General features: G+C 43.4%; 1 protein-coding gene across 1 annotated transcript; it reads left to right on the forward strand.

Annotated features, from left to right (window-relative positions):
- The first annotated feature begins 366 nt into the window (after positions 1-366).
- RPP30 (ribonuclease P/MRP subunit p30) lies at positions 367-17278 on the forward strand. Its single transcript, XM_082285703.1, has 11 exons — positions 367-465; positions 1467-1522; positions 1813-1869; positions 2595-2669; positions 3205-3276; positions 7897-7986; positions 10093-10209; positions 13749-13778; positions 14192-14229; positions 15349-15428; positions 16825-17278. The coding sequence occupies exons 1-11, from the start codon at positions 384-386 to the stop codon at positions 16932-16934; spliced, it is 807 nt and encodes a 268-aa protein (XP_082141829.1). The 5' UTR covers positions 367-383; the 3' UTR covers positions 16935-17278.
- The last annotated feature ends 1201 nt before the right edge of the window (positions 17279-18479 follow it).

Consider the following 18479-nt stretch of genomic DNA (forward strand, 5'->3'; position numbering starts at 1 on the left):
TAACGCTCCACCTGGTGGGCACCCGGCGGCTCTGAGGGGCGCGGGGAGCCTTGGCCGGCGCCGCTCCGGCGGCAGAGCCGGGGGATCCCCTGAGTCGGTGGGAATGTCCCTCAGAGCCCGGGATGCGTTGCCTCAGAACCTTCAGGGGCCCCCCCTGAGGACTGAGCAATCACTCCACAGGCTTCCCCCGGCCACCGCCAAGGCGCCCGCGGCCATGTGGAACAGCCGCCCCGCCTGTGGCCGCTGTGCTGACTGAGAGCGGCGCCGGCCCGGCACAGGCGGGACTACAGGGCCCAGGCTGCCGCGGGCGGGTGGGCGGGGGCGGTGCCGCTGCCGTGCGCCGCTGCCGTGCCCGGGCCCGCCCCGCCCGCCGCGGCGTGAGCATGGCCGGCTTCGCCGACCTGAACCTGCCGCAGGGGCTGGACAAGAAGTCCCTGCAGAGCCTGCTGGAGGCCGCGGCGCACCGTGAGTCCTGCGAGCGGGGAGGGCGGCGGGGCCGGCCCGAGGCTCGGTGGGGCTGAGCTGGGGAGGGCAGGCCGGCCCCGGCCAGGAGAGCGGCTGGACGCGAGCGACGGCTCCCCTGGCTCGGGAGGCACAGCCGGAGCCTGCGGGCTGGCTCGGGCACAAGCCGGACTCCCCGGGATGAGCCTTCCCTTCCCTCCGCCCGGGCCGACCCTCGCCACCAGCCCCGCCGGCGGGCGCGTTTCCCCCGGCGCCTCTCCGCTCTCCCCGCTCAGCCCGCGGCTTTCTGCAAGCCAAGTGCCCCGGGCTGGGTCTGCCCGGGACTGGGTCGCAGGGGAAGCTCCTGTGTGCCCTGCAGCTCTGTCTCTGCCCCCTTATCCCAGCGTAACAGTTGGCTTTTTCCCAACATGGACAAGTTTTTCTTCCTGCAGTTCCTCACGGCCCGGGTCGTTTCCTGCAGAACTGTTGTACAGCCACGTGCTGCCTGTCCAGTGTTTGGGGCGGGTGGTTTAAATGCCCCTGGCAAGCGTATCATCTTCCTCAGAACCCTTTAAACGCACCCTCGCCTCCGTTTACTTGGCATCGTTTTGAATGCTGGCCTCGCCTTCTCTGATAGCAGTATGTCTCCCAGCTCTGCGTTGTCCGCAGTTCTAACAACTATCCTGAATGTACTTAGCAGTTTTCCATAAATAAAGTCATAAACAGGACCAAACTAGGCCAGACCTTTGGGAACCCCAAGCACAAGTATTCGTGTTCATAAAGCTTTGCCACTGAGTAAGAGTTGTCAGGCCTGGGCTGTGTTAAAAGCCAAACAGATTTTTTTTTTTTTCTCTTTTAAAGCAGTTTTTGGGTGAATCAGTCTTCTTAAAAAATATTGTGAAATCTAAATATGCGGGTGATTATTAATTTAAAGACACTTAAGTAATGAGTATTTTACAGTTTTCCCATTGGATTTGTTTTCTTTTTGTTTGCTGGACAAAATATTCTTACTGTGTGTTTTTCAGTGGGATATTCTGCAGTTGCACTTAATCATGTCATCGATTTTAAAGAAAAGAAACAGGTAATTTTTCTTGGGGTTATTTGTTCTTGCTGTGTTTTCTTTAGTAAACCTACTGCCTTATTGCATGTTCCCAAATAGCTTTAGCTGCAGAATGCACATCTAGACACAAGTACATTTTATAATTCAGTAGAACTGCCCTGGGATTAATTTTTAATATGGTTCATGTACTGTCCCACAAAAATAGTTTTGTTAGCCTGGTCAATTTCTTCTTAAGATTGGAACACAATTTTTGTTTACTTGTAAACCTCACCCATGACATTTTTAATAACTTTATTCTGTTCTCTTTTAAGGAAATCATCAAGCCAGTATCTCCTTCAGAGTTGTTTCCATCTTTACCTATTGTACAAGTATGTCTAGTTACGTTATATATATGTCTAGATAGATAGATAGATAGTTATTCTGAGTTACCTTTTTTTACCTTTGTGTGTTTGTATATGTGATTTTATGTATTAGGAGGTAATCAAAAAAGAGAAATGTGTCCATTATTTCATGGTTAAAACACCAAGCATTGAAAGAATAGTACACTTGCATCAGGGTAGGCTCTATTCGTTATTTTAGAAATTATTAAAGAAAATGCTTTGTGTGAATTTTTAATCTGCTTGTAGTTGAATAATTACAGTACAATTCTTGAAATTTAAGTTTTGGAAATAACTTTGTGGTTTCGATGGAGCAAAATTTGGATATAAAGAAATACAAATACTGTGTTATGGGTCACTGATATTGGTTAATTCAAGAATTGCTTTTCCTTGCAGTTCTGTCCTGCCTGGGGAATCACAGCAGTAGTGAAACATACCCAATTTTTCTGCACGATTGTTTTTCTTTATTTCTTCTTTTTCCTTTCTATTCATCCTTCCCCAGAGAAACACAGAGAAAACATATTCTTTGTAAGGACAGGTATAATATCAAAGAGATACTATAAATTAGGGAAGGGTCACTACAGACTTTAGAAAATTAGTATAGCAAGACTATAAGTATGACACCATTTTCTTTTTATAGCAGACTGGGTGGAAATTACCACAAATTTTTGCTTTGGTTTTTTAAAAAAAATGGTTTTTTATTCCTTTTTCTGTAGGGGACATGTAAAAGAATTAAAGTCTTGACCCGGTTAACGCTTGTTGTTTCTGATCCTTCCCACTGTAATCTCTTGGTAAGTATACTTAACAATCAATTTTCTAACTTTCATTTCCTTTTCTCAGTTGAATGAATGAAACTTTGGAAATTCTACGGGTAGAACTACCTGGATTTTATAGGGCACTCAGCAGTGATTGTTCAGATTGCATCTTTAACAAATAATGTGGTCATGAGGAGATGGAGACTTAAAAGACTGGATATGGCTTCTGTTGATCATTTGTCAGTATGGAACAACAGTTCTGGTCCTCTGTTTCTGGACTTCTGCACATAAACTAGGAGACCATGAGCAAGCCTTGTCTCTGGTTATGTTTTAGTGCTACAAGTTCGAAGCAAATGGTGTAAGTGTCCTGGTAGATGGGTGGGACAAGCCTCAAACCGAGAATGAGTGACTTCACTGTAGAAACCTGCTGTGTAATTGGATGATTATTGGCTTTGTTTTAGTACTTGACAGGGAGAAAGGATTTTTCTTCTCATTGTTTTGGTTATAATCATTGTGCATAGCTTTGACATCTGCCAGAATTCGAGGTAGTAATTGTTTGCTCCTTTTGTAGAGATCAACATCTGCAAATATAAGGTTATATGACATCATAGCAGTATTTCCAAAAACTGAGAAACTGTTCCATGTAAGTACAATCATCTCATCGGTAATGCTCATTCAGTAACTTGTTGTGCCTTGTGCTAAGTACATGCTTTGTTTTGATTTTATTTCCCATTTTATAAAGACCTCATGGACCTAATTAAGCATTATAGGCTGTCTGGTCAGTTAATAGGCTGAGGAGGGGGGGTTGGGAGGATTTGCAGGAGGCTGCAAGACCCTGAGGTGACAGGTTAAAGTCTGAAACATCTACCTCATCTACCTGATGAATGGACTTGTATGCCCCTGCACTGTGGTTGCCTTTATGTTCCTTGTACTCTAGTGAGGAGAAAAAACATCTTTTTTTTCCCCCCCGATATATGTGTACTGTCATCATATAGAAAATGTCTGTCTTGAGCTTTAACTTCTCAAGCTCTTGACAACTTCCCTAAAATGTGCTTGCGATCTTCTTTGTTCCTGGTCTCTGAAATGCTAGGGAGGATTTTAAAGTGGACCTAATGTGGTTCTGTGAGTTACCTGATAGGTGTTCACCTCCATTTCCTTCATATTCTTATTTAAATTTTCTCAAGTACTTGATAACAGCTGATGTCGATGTTCTGATCAGGTGGAGCACCTTGAAGCAAGTTATGTTTTTGTCAGAATTTTTCTTACAAACCCGAAATGGTGATGTCTGACCTGTTGTAAGCTCACAAATAATAACCTTAAGTCTGAATTGGGTGAGTAGGTGGAAGTGTCCCATCTCTGTTAGCCTTGGCAGGCAGCAAGCAGGTGTGCAGTTTAAAGCAGTGTGAAGGAGGCACAGGCACAGCAAAAAAAAAGGGAGTTTCTTTGAAGAATTTACCTCAAAGGGAACTTCTCAGTTAAAAAGTGAGTCTGGTGGTTGTTTTTTTAAAATAAGTTAAAGCCACTTTCTAGTACTGCAGAGTACCTGTTTTGCCACATTAAAATTGTTTTCTTCTGTTTTGTTTTTCTACGTTATTTCCTCTCCTCTTTCAGGACTTGTCCAAGTAAAGTACAAAGCAAGAGGCTATAGAAGAACATGAACTTTAAAGAATTTTTCAGCAGGATTCAAGCATTAATTATAAGAGTTACAGCTAAATGAAACTAATTTCTGAATTTTATTTCCCTTGCAAGATTTTAGGACTCTTAGGGATGTGACAGAGGCAGATGGTTTAAAATATTTTCATGGGCCACGCTCCACTTTTCTTTTGATCTCTGGCAATAGTATAAAATCTCACTTCTCAAGTGAGCTCAATTAGTTTATCAAGTGTTTAAACAAGCACCTGAAACTAGGTAATCAGCAGGGGTGTGCTGTGTTGTTTTTTGGGAAAAGGGTGTTCTCTCACTTAAGGTTTATTATTGTTTATTTTCAGCCATGTCATGACTCCTGCTGCAGTTGGATGTCCAGCTGTGGTGGTGTTTAAACTGGCATAAACAGCCACTCATTTCTGCAGGTCCCTGTCTGCCCTGCTGCTGAGGCTGCTTGCTTGCTTAGCTGCATGGCAGTTTGCTTTGAGGAGCCTGCTTTTGGCTGAGCAGTAACCAGAGTTTTTGCCAAGTTATTTTTCAGGCAGATCCGCTTTCCCAGTGTGATTCAGCACTCAGCCACGCGGAGAGTTGTGCCAGTGCAAAGCGGGTGGCAGTGCTCTGGGCAGGCCAGAGCAGACAGTGCCTGGTTAAGCTGACACTCTGGCAGGTGATGGACAGACAGGGTGTGGGGAAAGAAGCAGGATTGTCAGTGAGATTATCTCCTTTGCTTCCATGCTGGCAGCACTTCGAACTGGGGGTGGAACCCAAGCGTGTTTCTTGCAAACTGCATGAGATGAAAGACTTCATCCTTACATTTTCACATTCAGGGCAGGTTTGTATGGTTGGCTTTTGTTTAGAGATTTTAGAATGTCTGACTCTGTGGAGAGCTGGGTCAGTTTCATAGAGGTATCACACAGGGAGTCCGGTGCAAGTGACATTGTGCAGGGGGTTTCAGCACATACAGTTTGACTCTTACAACTCATGGATGTTGCATTATTAAGGATAAAGCCTTCAAGAGTGGGTCTTACATGACAAATAAACTTCCTATTGGCTTTTGGTGACAATATTACCTTAAGAGCATCACTTTCTCACCAACACTTTGGCATTTGTATTGTTCTCCATAGAACAAGATTTTTCATGTTGTTCTGAAAAAATTACATGACCATTGGAGATGTCCTCTAATTTTAGCATGGCCCAAAACTAGTCTGTGCCTTCTTGTCACAAGCCAGGGAAGCTCTTCTGTGACTGAGTGTGGCAGTGACATGTAGTGAAAGATGTGCTTAAATTCTCCAAATAATTTATATCCTCAAGGGCATGAGGAAGCCATGTTTGCCAGCTTTTGTTCATTGTTTAAGTCTCCCAAAAATATTATTTTGGCCTGCAACAGGAATGCCCACTCCATGCAGGTAATAGGGTCTGTACCTGCTGCTTTTCAAAAATTTTGCTTTCTAAGAGTTCTGATTGTTTTAATGGTATTAATTAGCTCTGTCTGCTGTTTGTAAGCAATTAGTACATCACCAGTATCTAAAAAACTTACATATATAAGTCTGAAGGTGTAGGGCAAAGTCAAATTTCAGTGTTTATTCCTAAAATGTTTGCCAAAGCTTGCTTCAGAGCATCCAAACAGTGGCAAATGTATTTATTAATGGCTGGCTGGGCTTTCCCAGTAGATGGGGCTCTTGCCCACAGTGTTGCCAGGCGGGTGCTGGGCTGTGCAACTGCTGCGTGATATTTTCTGGATGAAGTTGTTGCACTTCAGATCTTTTCAGCAGGCAGGGTAACCTTAACTTGCCTGCGTGTCTGACTTGTCTGGGAGCCAAAGCTAGGCTGAGCATTACAGTTCTTGGAGAAATCTGCTCTCCAATTTTTCATACAGTGCAGGAAATCCTCATGGGGAAGTATGAGTCTGTTTTTCTTTGGTGGTATTTTCTGAAATGGTCATGTCACTGGAATCTTGTATATATCCTGGCTTTTGAGTCACTCCCTCTCCCACTGTGCTTAATTTGCAAAATGGAGAAGAGTTTTCCAGTGTTTCTGGAGCTGATTAGGAAGGCTCGATTTCTCATCACATAGGGCAACTTGCATGTGTCTGATGTCTGTTCTTGCTTTCCTTAATTTCCAGCATTATCTTTTCCTGAATTTTTTATGACCTCACTGATGTATTTTCTAGGGCATGATTCAGAGCTATTTTTTCTGTGCATGTTCTGATAAATCACTTCTGTGTAGTAATTTGTACCTCCTGTAAGCAAAGGAGGAAGACTGGCTGTTGTAGGGTGAACTTCCACATGCAAGTCTAATTCTGTGCCATGGATTCCAACTGTGTCCTGCCTAATGGAGAATAAAGGTAGGGCATGAAGAAAAAGTTTAGTCTAAATGTCCTGGCAGAGACATTTTAACTTCAAAAACCTCTTGGTTTGCCTGCCATGTGTACTGTGGCTCTCTTGTCTAGGAGAGAATGCTATCAACAGCTAAGAAACATTCCTAAAGTTGGGCCTCTGCTCTCATCTCCTCCAAATTCCATGTGAACAAACTGGTAGAAGACCAGCTTGCTAAGGAGTAGAGTGCCTTGTGTTAGAGCAGCCCCTACCCCTGGGGCTCCTCACAGCCCCCACTGCTTTAGTTCTGCTGGGAGGATGGATGGTTGGCACCTGGCCCAGGTGTATTTGGAGCAGTTGTTGGCAGGTTTCTGAGTGGTGAGTGTTCCCCTACACACAGAAAATGCCTTTTCAACTTCTTCAGCCTATCTTATCTTCTTTGTAACAACACTGCTTACAGACATTAGTCTGGCCCTGTGTAATCATCCTTGCAGGGGAGGCATACATAATTCCTACCTTGTGTGCATGAGATCAATGTAAATCAAGGACATCCTTTTAGGTAACCTTGATTTTCCCTGTATGTCAGTGTGAGGAGCCTCTGCCCCTTGTTCATTCCCTCCATCTCTTACACACCTGTAAATTCAAAGCTAAATTCTGAAACTGTAGCCTTCAGTGCTGTCTCCAGACTCTGCCAGAGGCATGGCTGTCAGGAGGAGCTGCACATTCTCCACCCAGCCAGGAAACTGAGACTCTGGGGGTTGGTCTCCAGTATTGGGTGTGTGGCACCACCAGTCACTGTCTAACATCCTGCTTTTCTTTCAGTCTTTTCTTCTTTGCTTCTGGTCAAAGTAATTAATCTTGAAAACAAACAGGTGCTGTACTGGAAGCAGAGCATGATGGGACAAGGGGCAGTTCCTGGGCTCTTCCCTTTGTAAACTGGGGTTGGCCTTTATTACCTGTTAGTTCTTTTGTCAAAAGCCAGCATTGCTTTTGCATGTCCTCTGTCAGATTATAAAAGAAAGAAGTAAATACTGCCTTGAGGTTGGCCATTATTTTATTGGAAAATTAGTTCTGTAAGAAAGGGAAGACTTGGGTTTTAAATCTCAAATGCTCAAGCTCTGCATCTATAGTCCTGCTGTTCTATTGGCATATCTGCAAGGCATAGTACCTCTTAATTTTAAAACTGAACTCACCCTGGAGAGACATTTGTTGCATTAAGAAATGAAGGAGACTATTAGTGCACCCTAAGTTGGTTATGCATTTTTTGGCATATATAATAATCTGTTCCTGTTTCTTTGCTGTAGATTGCTTGCACAACACTAGATGTGGATCTGGTCTGCATAAATGTAACAGAAAAGCTGCCATTCTACTTCCGAAGGCCCCCTGTGAATATGGTAAATTTACATCTAAATTGTTTTCTTGCTGTTAGACTGACATTAAATACAGAATTTGAGTCAAATTCCCTACAGCCTTCCTCCCACCATTCCTATCCAAGTGGTTCTTTTATTTTCTTGCATAATATATAATGTTGTTTCAAATGTCCTTCACTTCAGGGTCTCCACAGCAGCATTTAATACACAGTGATGTATGTTCTTTCTTTTTCTCCTCCTGTCCCCCACTTAAGAAGGCAGAAGTGGTGTTCCCAAGGAATGAAACGAGAGCCTTAAGGCCACTACACTGCTAAGCAGGGAGATATGGTGTGATTGCTGACTAAGCTGCTTCCCAAACCAGAAATGGTACAGCTGTGTCAGAATAGATAAACAGCCGTTTGATTTAAAAGACAGGAAATGTGAATGGCAGTGTTAATTTAGGAGAAGGATGTTGTGCTGGTTACTTGAAAGACAACTGTATTAAATCCATACTTGGACAAAATAATGTCTTAGTAAATGAACCAAATGTGGCATTGCTAAATATGTGCTGTGGGACCCAAGATGGCTATCAGTGTGGATCAAATGTAGTTCTGCCTGCTGTTGGTAGTTTGCCAGAAAACTTAATCGGAACATACTCTTAGGGGAACTTGTTTTCTCCTCTGAATATATGTAAAGGTTTGTTCCAGATGGATATTCTTGGCTGATGTAGTCCTTAGTACTTAAAAATTTAAATTTGGAATTGGCTAGTAATCCTACTTCCTTTTCTCAGAAAGTTTGACCTAGAATAAGAATTTAATATTAACTAGAATTAATTCTGAGACAGAATAAAAATAATACATTGGACTTTATTATAAATTGAGGATTTCAACATTCCACTTGGAATAACAATTTTGTATGAAACGTTGTATGAAAGCACCCTAGCTGGCTAAAACTCCAGCAGCTGACCCAGGTAAGGAGCTATGTGGATCTTAAAGCCCTGTGTTGGGAGACATTTTCCTTGCAAGCTGCTATTCATCTTCCACACTCCCACCTTCAAGGCAGTCTGTCTGTTGGACTGATTTGTGCACCCTGGCGCAGTCAGTTTTGGCTGTTATGATGCCAGACAGAGTAGCAGGCAGCTGAAGTGGTAGGGATGAGGTTAAAAATCACCTTGACTGGAAATTGGTGTATTGCCATCACCTGTTTGGCTTTGATAAATTAAGGCTGATCTTGTTTGCAGATATCAGGCCAGTTCTGTGTAAAACATTCAATGCCTATGTGGCTTCTGTTGTGCTTGCGTGCAGAGGTCATGCATGGGTGGGAGCTGGATTAATTGCAGCTGTATTCAGTTACTGGACTCTCTTACAGTATTACCATTGCAGCATATTTTAATAATATTTGTGTAAACATAGAGTGTCATTTCAGGCAAACGTAGGATTGCCATGGAACAAGGAATTCCTGGCTTTACATTGTGTCTTTATCGCTAGCACACTGTGTGCAAGTTGCTTAACCTTTCTATGTTTGCGAAAACAAGAATACTAGGCTTTTGGTGAGGCACTTTGACAGATAGCAAAGGATGTCAAAGCAGCTGAAAATATTATCAGTATTACTATTTGAAACTTCTCCTTTGACTCACTGTTATTTAACATAGTCACAAACACCGGAGTATGCTGTGAGACAGAAGAAGGGTCCTCATTGCTGCTTTGTGCAAGGAGAAATTCTTCATCTGCAAGACATGGGTACTGAGGGAGGTGGTGATCTTTCTTACAGCAGGGTGTGGGCCTAGTGGAGTAGAGTCCTCAAAGTTTCAAGGCAGCAGATAACCAGCAGTGGTTATCTGTCTCCTCGGCTCTGTGATACTATGTATATATTAGTGATAGCCAATTACAACAAATAAGTGGCTGGTATTTGTTTGTTAAACCTCATTTATCTGTCATCTGAAGATTTATGCACATGTATCTGGTGTACAGTGAAGCCTTCCCCTGCTCTTCTTTCATGCTATGCTGTGCTCTTACTGGAACAGTTCTGCTTTATTTTTTTTCATATATGACACAGTTAAACTGAGAATAAGCTACATCAATAATAGACAGCAGTTGTTAGATTGTTAGGCTTCTCTCCTTTTGATTTTTGATCACTCTCTTTCATGTGAAGGCAATAGATCGAGGCATTTACTTTGAACTTCTTTACACGCCTGCCATCAAAGACTCCACAATGAGAAGATACACAATTTCAAATGCCATCAGCCTGATGCAGATCTGCAAAGGAAAGGTAAGCTCTCAAAGTGAAAACAAGGTAATTAATTCAGTTCAAATACTTCTGGAGTTGTACAGACTGAGCCATTTTAAATGAGTGTGATGCTGGGGCATCTGAAGCTGTGACTAAATCTTGGCCTACTAACACAAGGACACAATCATTCTAGCTCCAGATACTTCCAGTCTTGTACCAGTGCATGCTTTCTTCTTAAGATATCAAGCCATTAGATTCCTTTTCCAGAACAATCCATGTGTTCTTATGGTATGCAATTCCCAAAACAAAGGTGGGAGGGGATGGAGGGGGGATAAAGTACCAAACATCTAAGGGTTTGCACTAGAACTGAAATCCATGTATTTCTTTAAAATCCTCCCTTTCATATTTCTGATAGGCCAAAAGCTCTTTTTTGACTCTATACTTTGAATATGGGGGCTAGAAAACAGAAAGGAAAAAAATGTAGAAGCCTTGTTTTGCTAAATGGTTAGTAAATTCCCTGTGTCCAAAATAGACCTAACAGCTAGCTGGCTGTCAGCCAAGGCTTGGCTGCAGTCAGATGAACTGCATTCTTCTGTGCTACTGAAACCCAAGGAAGAAGTAACTTTGAAATGCCTGTAACCCATTGCTTTCATAACTTACCTCCTCCCAGGCTACCAGGTTAAGCTGTCTGTTATGCTGTGTCCTCTCAGGCCATGCTTTTTAATAGGGGGTCATATCCTAATACATATCAAAGTTAACAGAAATTGTAGCTCCCCCTTCTGCATTGTAAATGGCCTCTGCCACATGTGGCTTGTCCAGAGAAACTGGATCCGAATGGTAGCTGGATTTGGAAAATCTGAAGTGGGATATAGAGCTTGGAAGGCAAATTAAAAGTAGATCCATCATTAGCTCAGTTCTCCTCAAGCATGGCAGATTTTGTAGGACAGCAGGGTGGGTCAAACAGATAAATTTCCTTGGTGCTACAGAAGAAATATTTGCACAGCCTTTCCTGAGAAGCCCAGCTCTGGCAGTTAATGACATGAAGTACTGACTTGGACATGACTTCTATACACACTAGAACCCCATTCCTCTGAGATACCCTTTTCGATGCTGCTCCCCTTTCATCTGTGCAGTTCAAGATGTGCTTCTCACATGGTTTTTGATGAACTGGAGAGCACCAATTGAGTTGGTTGTCACAGGGCAAGTGAGACATTCAGGCGCTCAGTCTGTGCACGGTGCCCTTTCATTCTGCGTCTGTCAGTCTAGTGTTTCATCTGTGCCTGGAAGGTAAATCAGCTGGAGCTGCATATGACAAGTTGTTGTTAGGCACTGGAAGAGGATTGCTAGCTTGTCTTTGTTCTTTGCCTCCAGACTGAGTAGGTTGTGGACCAGCAGAGATGGTTATTAGCCCTTACTGAGAGTTTGCCTCCATCAGTGAGGTAAAGGCCCTTGTTTAAATGAGACATGGGATGGCTGGTCCGTAGGCTGCTTCCATTGGCACCTGGCATGCAACTCTTACCTTCTGTAACGTGTAGTTGCTGAACCTGTAGTAGCTTTTGGATCCTTTTATTCCTCTGTTATAGCAGGGCAGAGAAACTTCCAGAAATTTACTGGTGTTCTCAGGGCTGGCATTGAGCAGTGTCTTTAAAACATTAAAGTGTGCAGGGAATGAAGGAGAGACTCACCTGCCTTGCCAGACAGAAGGTGTGTATAGCCACAGTCCCTCACCTCCCGTGTTTTGGTAACTGAGTTGGAGGCTGCCCGGAGCAGTGTACTGAACAGCTGCTGTCTGCTTTACCTGGGGAGACAGTGTTTTGCCTTTGAGTTTTTCCCTTTAGCTCTTCTCTTGGATTTGCCTTTGCCTGCCTCTCCTTCGCTTGCCAGGAGTGCTTTTCTTGTCTGCTCTTGTCTCCTTCCTCCATCTTACCCGTCCCCTAATGGAAACCAGTTGCCTTTGAATCAGGCAGAGCATATCTCCAATGCGCAGATGTGATCCACAATTCCGTGCTGGTTTGAGATGTCTCATGCAGCTGCTCTGGGAGCTTCTCTGAGCCCGGGCAACAGGCATTAGTTTCTACAGTTTGGAGCAGGAGACTTGAATTTTCCCAGCAAACTCTTGCAGTAAGCACCACTGAGGCTCAAAAGCACCTTTGGGATCCATAGTGTAGTCGTTTTAAAGGTGAACTATTCAGAAAAAAAAAATGTCTTAGGCTCCATCTGGATGTGTGCTGTTAAGTCACTTTGATGTATATATTGCTTCTGCTTCTGGCTTTCCTTATGGTAAGGCAGAGTCATCTGTCCTCATCAGAGTCATCCTCTCTTCCTCAGCACGCAAGGAAACCTTGGGCATAGTGTGAACATGCACTCATTTTCATGTAGGTCTTACAGCTGCTGAGTTCCAGGTGCATACAGGGCATTTTCTTCCAGTGCCTGCCCAGCTCTTTGTGCTGGGGAGGTGGCAGGAGAAGCCAAGCAGAGTGGGGAAGGGATCTAAAGCCCCACCTTGAAACCAGAGATGGCGTGATGTGTTGGTGGTACTGATGTCAGAGAGGGAAAGTCTGTCTCTGCCTCAGCACAATTCTCATTCTCACCCACTCAAGCAAGAATTCCGAAAGCCTTTTATTCAGTATCTTAAAAGGTGCAAGGAGATTTTGCTGCTGCAGAGTTACCAGCTGTGCAAAACAGGCTTCCCCTAGGTGAGCATCCTTGGAAGCTTAACATCAGAAGAGTTCTGGCAGCTGAGCTGTGGGATCTGCCAGCCCCTGTGTAGTCACATACATGTTCTGCAGAAAGCTTTTGTGAGAGAAGGGAGAAGGATTTCTTTGCCTGGTGATTTTCACAAGGGTGCCAGTGTTGAGGGAAGTGAGTGTGTGGTGCAAAGAGGCAGCCACTGCCTAGGTGTAGATACATTTCCGGAAGCAGTGTGAGTATGATCAAGGCCAATGTGAATTGCTTAGCATTGAGTTATACTGCAACAGTATAGGCTGAAAATTTGGGAGCACCAAACTGTCTCAAGGCACCATCTGTAAGCTCCTTCTGGGGGGTTCTGGACTCCTAAATCTGTTTCTGTTACAGCTCAGGGTGAGTTGTTTGTATTGGGCCTCTTTCAGCTGTTGTAAATAAAGGGGACACTTCTTAACACAGTGCCTGCAGCTTTGCATTTTTTCTTTACCCTTAAGGGCACTTTGAAGTCGTCTATGAGAGATACAGGCTAATAGGTGCTTGCTTAATACCATCACTCTTGACACTTAGACTGCTTAGCCTATCCCTCTAAAAGGTGCTGTACTTACTCGTCTCCTGTCTGGCTGTGAGAGGTTTGTAATTACAAGGGAGGGCTTGTGCCTGTGCCCCTCTTTGTGTAGGGGACAGGGCAATAACTGAGTTTAGTTGTGTCCCCAAATTAAGATGCCCACCCTGAATAGAGCTCACTTCATCTGAGGGCATCAGATGCTCTGATGTTGAAGTGGGCCCTGAGCCTGAACTTAGCTAGTGCTCATGAAGCCTTTGCTTCTTGCTAATTTTTTTTTTTCATTTATTGATGCTGTCTGACAGATGAATGTTTGTTTTCTTTTGTTTTCCAGAACATAGTTATATCTAGTGCAGCTGAAAGGGTAAGTCCCAGATTTTTTTTTTAAGTCAGAACAATTTGAAGATTTATCTGTGGCTGAAAATACAGCTTTAATTACACATTAAACATATAAAATTTGTAAGTTTAAATATGATTGCCATTACCAAAGAATTGTATTGTGGGTTTGGGGATTTTTTTGGTTGGTTGGTTTGTTTTGTTGGTTTTTGGGGGATTTTTTTGCTGCTGCAAAAAAATGCATTTTCCATGACAGTTTTCTCCCAGACAGAGAGACTGTTTGCCAAAATAGTGGTATTTGCTTGATTTCCTAGTACCTTCAGTAGCTTGCTATTACATAGCATTTAATCTTGCCTGTCTGATAGCCTTGCCCTGCCAGCTCACACTGTCAGCCTGCAAGCAAGGGCACTCACATATCCAAACTTCTTTGTTTTGTTTTAGCCTCTAGAACTCCGAGGTCCTTACGATGTGGCTAATCTGTATCCTTTTCCAAAGTCAAAGGCAGCAGTTAGTAGTAACATTTGAAACTTTAAAGTGGTTTTGAAATTCTTTTCATCCTTTACAGTTCTTGAACTTTATACAGTGGTACTTGTTGGTGACCAATTCACTGAATCAGAGCTCTGTGTGTGGAAGGGGCAGCAGATCTTGGTCATGAGGTGGCATGAGCAGTCACTGTAAATAATGATGTTTGTGTTCAGCTACAGGAATGTTTTGTTATGATACGCATTAATGTTGGGTGGGTATAAATGGAGAAATAAATAAAACCTATAAAAATCTATGGACACTGTGAACCAAACAAGAAATTATTACTTAGTATCTCCAAAGTGCCACATTTTTGGTAGCAGAAGCTATAAAACTGTATTTATGTAAAATTAGAAGTTTCCATCTGAGCAGTAACTACTTCTGTTCTGAATTTTCCAATCCTTAGGTACCCATGTAACGTTAAATAAGAGGTTGTGTTCTAGAAACAAAGGAGAGTGTCTTTTCTTCCCTCCTTTTAGGAGTTCAGATGCATTTTTATTACTCTCCCACCCCAGAAGCACATATCTGGCCTGTCCCTCAAAGTGAAGGAGCATGCTTTGAGTCATGAGAACTGTGTGGGAGGCTGTGTGGCCTGGAAGGATTTTATGCACAACATTTTCTTCCCTCTTAAAATGAGCAGTCAGGCTCAACCCAAATTAACATAGCTAATGTGATGTCATCCCTGCTAAGGTGGCTGGAAACTTCAGCTTAATGCTTTTGTATCAGACAGTGCCATGTCCCCAAAACTGAAATTTTCTTGGGGTAATTTTTTTGCTTGATTATGCACATCTGAAATGTTCCTGCGTTGACAGTCTCTTATTTTCAAAAGTACAGCTTCTTGTCTGGAAAGACACAACGCTGCCAGGAGCTTTCCAGGAGGGCTGCTGGGGAACTGCAGCCAGGAGAATTGGGTGCCTCATTTCTCCGCCTCTGGGTAACCTTATGCAAAATGTCACTTTGAGTTACAGCTTCGCTAATTCCCAGTTATTTGCAGAGTAAGCAAACCTATCATGCAGAGAGACTTCCCTGTTCTGTTTGTTGCTTCCATGTGTTTTGATCCTGAGCAGCAGTGACAGAGGTTTGCTGTTTGGCCTGTCAGAAAGCGAAGCAAAGGCAGCTGTGTCCACCAACTGCAGAGCCACCATGCTGCATGGAGGTAAGCACTTGTAAGCTCCTCTAAGGAGCGTGTGCATTTGTTGAACTAAGCTCTTGTTGATGCATATTCTTCAAAAGGTCTGAGACCTTACAGAGCAAGTCATTGGGGTTTTAGCTTCTTTGTCCAATGCATGAAGAGGAGCTTGCGTGGCAAGGGTGTTTTTATTTTCCCTCATTGCCATGTTGGCAAATCAGTGGCTGAACTAATGGTGCTGTCTGTGCTGGAGGACTCGCTCAACCACATTAATGATTCATAAATGGTTTAGCCAAAATAGGGGCCTGCTTGCTGTGCTTTGTAGTGAAACTATCCCATTTCAGAAAGGTTTGAATGCTGATCTTGGTGACACTGACAGAAACTAAGTGATTGATTTCAAGAAATGGGTATGCGTGTGTTTTGCATTTGCCTTTTTGCCGTATGTGTGCAGAAGCAACATTAGTCATATCCCTTTTTGATGCTTTAGTATGTGGATTATTTCTGACTCACTCTTCAGTGTGGATAATTTCAAACTCATGGCAAAATCAACAGGCTTTTCTCCAGCCTGCTACTCATCTACATAGAGATACAGAGTGTGTTGAAGGAATTGTCAAATTTATGTGGGATTTCTCAAGCCTGTCATCTATCTTATCTGTGAAATTAAATAGCAGGTGTCATTTCCCTTGTCCCAGAGAGGATACTAGCCCAGAATAAGTCAGTATATTTTGGCAAGCTTCTTGCAGAGCCTCTTTGCTAATAGAGTATTTGTAGGGAATCTCTTCTAACTCAAATTTTGCACAGAAGCTTCCTGCTGGTAATTACAAAAGTGGATTGGGCTCCAAGTGGGTTATTTGACAAATGTGAGGATTTGGGTAACGTCACACACCAGTATTTTATAATAATGTTGAGGGTTCAGTAAATAAAATGCTTGAATACCATCAGGTCCCTTCCTTGGTGTGTAGGGGATCCTCTGCCAATACAGCTGTGCCCATATAGTCTAAGAATCCTGGGGTATGTGAATGCATTTTTTAGTATTTTTTTAAGAACAGTAAGTTTGGCTCAGAAATGCTTTTGACAGTGCTTCAAGAATGTGTCCCTCTGTGATGATTGAACTGACTAAGCCTGGTTTCCTATGGTTTTGTGTCTCTGCAGCTCCCCAGGCCCTGCAGACCTCGGTTTTCCTTGGTTTGCTATAACTCTACACCCACCATTGTACTTCCCCCCTGCAGTTTCTCTGCTCTGTAATGCAGTGAATCCCGAGCTCCTGCCCATGCAGGTTTCTTCCCTGCTGTGTGTGCTGACTGACTGGCTCAACATGTCCAGCTGTGCTTGGGGCATGGACACCTGAATTGAGTATGCCTTAAATGTGTTTTATTTGGGTATTTGAGGTACTGGTACTGCAGCTTCTGCTTGTATATTCCAGAAACTCGAAAGAGTGCCTGTGGTGTGGTGTACACAGTGAAGAAGCCTCGCAAGGTTGAGGAGGAAGAAGCCGCAGTGCCAGCCTGCAAAAAAGCTAAGACTCAAGCTTGAGGACTGAACCAGTTGTCAGCAGGAGCCTCCATCTCTTCTTTACCCAGTGTTGAGTCTTCCTCCAACCTCCAGCCAGCCTAATTTTTCCCTTACTACCTTGCTTAGTCTGCAGAAGAATTACTCTTCCAGCATTCAAGTGAGGAAAGCTGTGTGAATGAGACTGTTGAATGGTATTCACCACATCTGAGAGGTCATGCTGGGCTTCTGGCCAAGGTCAGGAGACTGACTCTTCACCCTGCCTTAGGTCTCCTGAAGTTAATGCAAACTCAGCAGAACGTTTCTATCATGGAAATTTTCACTTGTACACATGCATTCCTTTTTTATTAAAAACATGTCTAAGAACACGTGCTTTCATAGTCTAGCTCTTCTGGCTTCTCAAGTTTTAAACACATCTCTGTACAGCTGCTAGCCAGTGGATGAAGTTTAACTTCAAGTGGCCTGTGAAGAAGAGTAATAGTACAGTATTACTTAGTCCCTTTTGGTTGTGTGGCTCACACGCATGAACGCACAGACGCAGGGATGGCTTCGGTAATATTAAGCTGACGGCAAGGAGTTGAGAAGGGTCCTTGCATAGAGTTCCACAGAAAGCTGTTTATTGCTATGACTTGTGAAGGTTTACAGAGGCAAATGACCCCAAGCCTGTGACATCTTGAGCTTAAGTACAGGCGTGTGGCTAACAAACACCGGGGAAGCTGAACTGGAGTACATTACCATAACCGAACAAGGCATCCTGGGAGAGGCTCCTTTCCCTCACCATAACCACTAAGTCTTTGGCACCAGGGACTGTCTTACAAAGAAGTCTCTTGTACCCCAGGTCAATCAGCCACCACAGTACAGTAAAAAAAAAATACTGCCTCCTATTCAGTTTTGTGATCAATGGCTTTAATGAAGATCCCTGGATTTGTCAGTTGCTAGGAAGTATCTTGGATTTGGGTTAGAGTAGGAGTGGCTGATCGGACCTGCCAGATGTATATCCTAAAGGCCATTGTGTGTCCTGCAGCATTTAAAACCAGGCAGTACCATTCGATGGTTGCCAGAGGTGGGAAGGGAGAGCCCAAGGTTACACTGAATGCGTGCTCAGCAGGAGATGTTGCAGTGTAGGAGCTGTCTCACCTAGGCCCGAGCAACCTTCACCTCACGTCATCTTTACTGCACCATTTCCTTCTGTACATCCTGCTCTGAAATTGTTGTCTATGCACGTGTTCATTTTGCTGCCTCTTGCTTTTCCATTTTCCTTCCTTTTAATGCCTCAGTAAGCCTAATCTGGCTGCCAAAAAACCAATCAAACAGATACAATCAGCAGAGCATTTTCAGAGCTCTTCCAAATGTTGACTGAAGTTTTTCTTTTCATTAAATGAATATAAAAATCATGTAAGCTACTGTACTAAGATACTGTTGAGCCTGTTTTACTGTGAATATTTCAGTTCTCTATTGATGCCTGACAAAAAGTTGAAAAGTGGAAGTTGTAACATGTAAAATATAGCAGAAATCCTGCAGTGGGTTGGTTATTTCTGAGCTCTTGGTAATTGGACTGAACGGAACAGA

Source organism: Coloeus monedula (genome assembly GCF_965178545.1).
Source record: "Coloeus monedula genome assembly, chromosome: 8".
NCBI lineage: Eukaryota > Metazoa > Chordata > Aves > Passeriformes > Corvidae > Coloeus > Coloeus monedula.

What these genes read in the sequence shown, in the direction of transcription:
- RPP30 (XM_082285703.1), top strand. Translation starts at nt 384, where the DNA reads ATGGCCGGCTTCGCCGACCTGAACCTGCCGCAGGGGCTGGACAAGAAG. An exon ending in CTTCCCACTGTAATCTCTTG is followed by an intron (nt 2,670 to 3,204) that starts GTAAGTATACTT and finishes CTCCTTTTGTAG; the next exon opens with AGATCAACATCTGCAAATAT. An exon ending in AAACTGAGAAACTGTTCCAT is followed by an intron (nt 3,277 to 7,896) that starts GTAAGTACAATC and finishes TCTTTGCTGTAG; the next exon opens with ATTGCTTGCACAACACTAGA.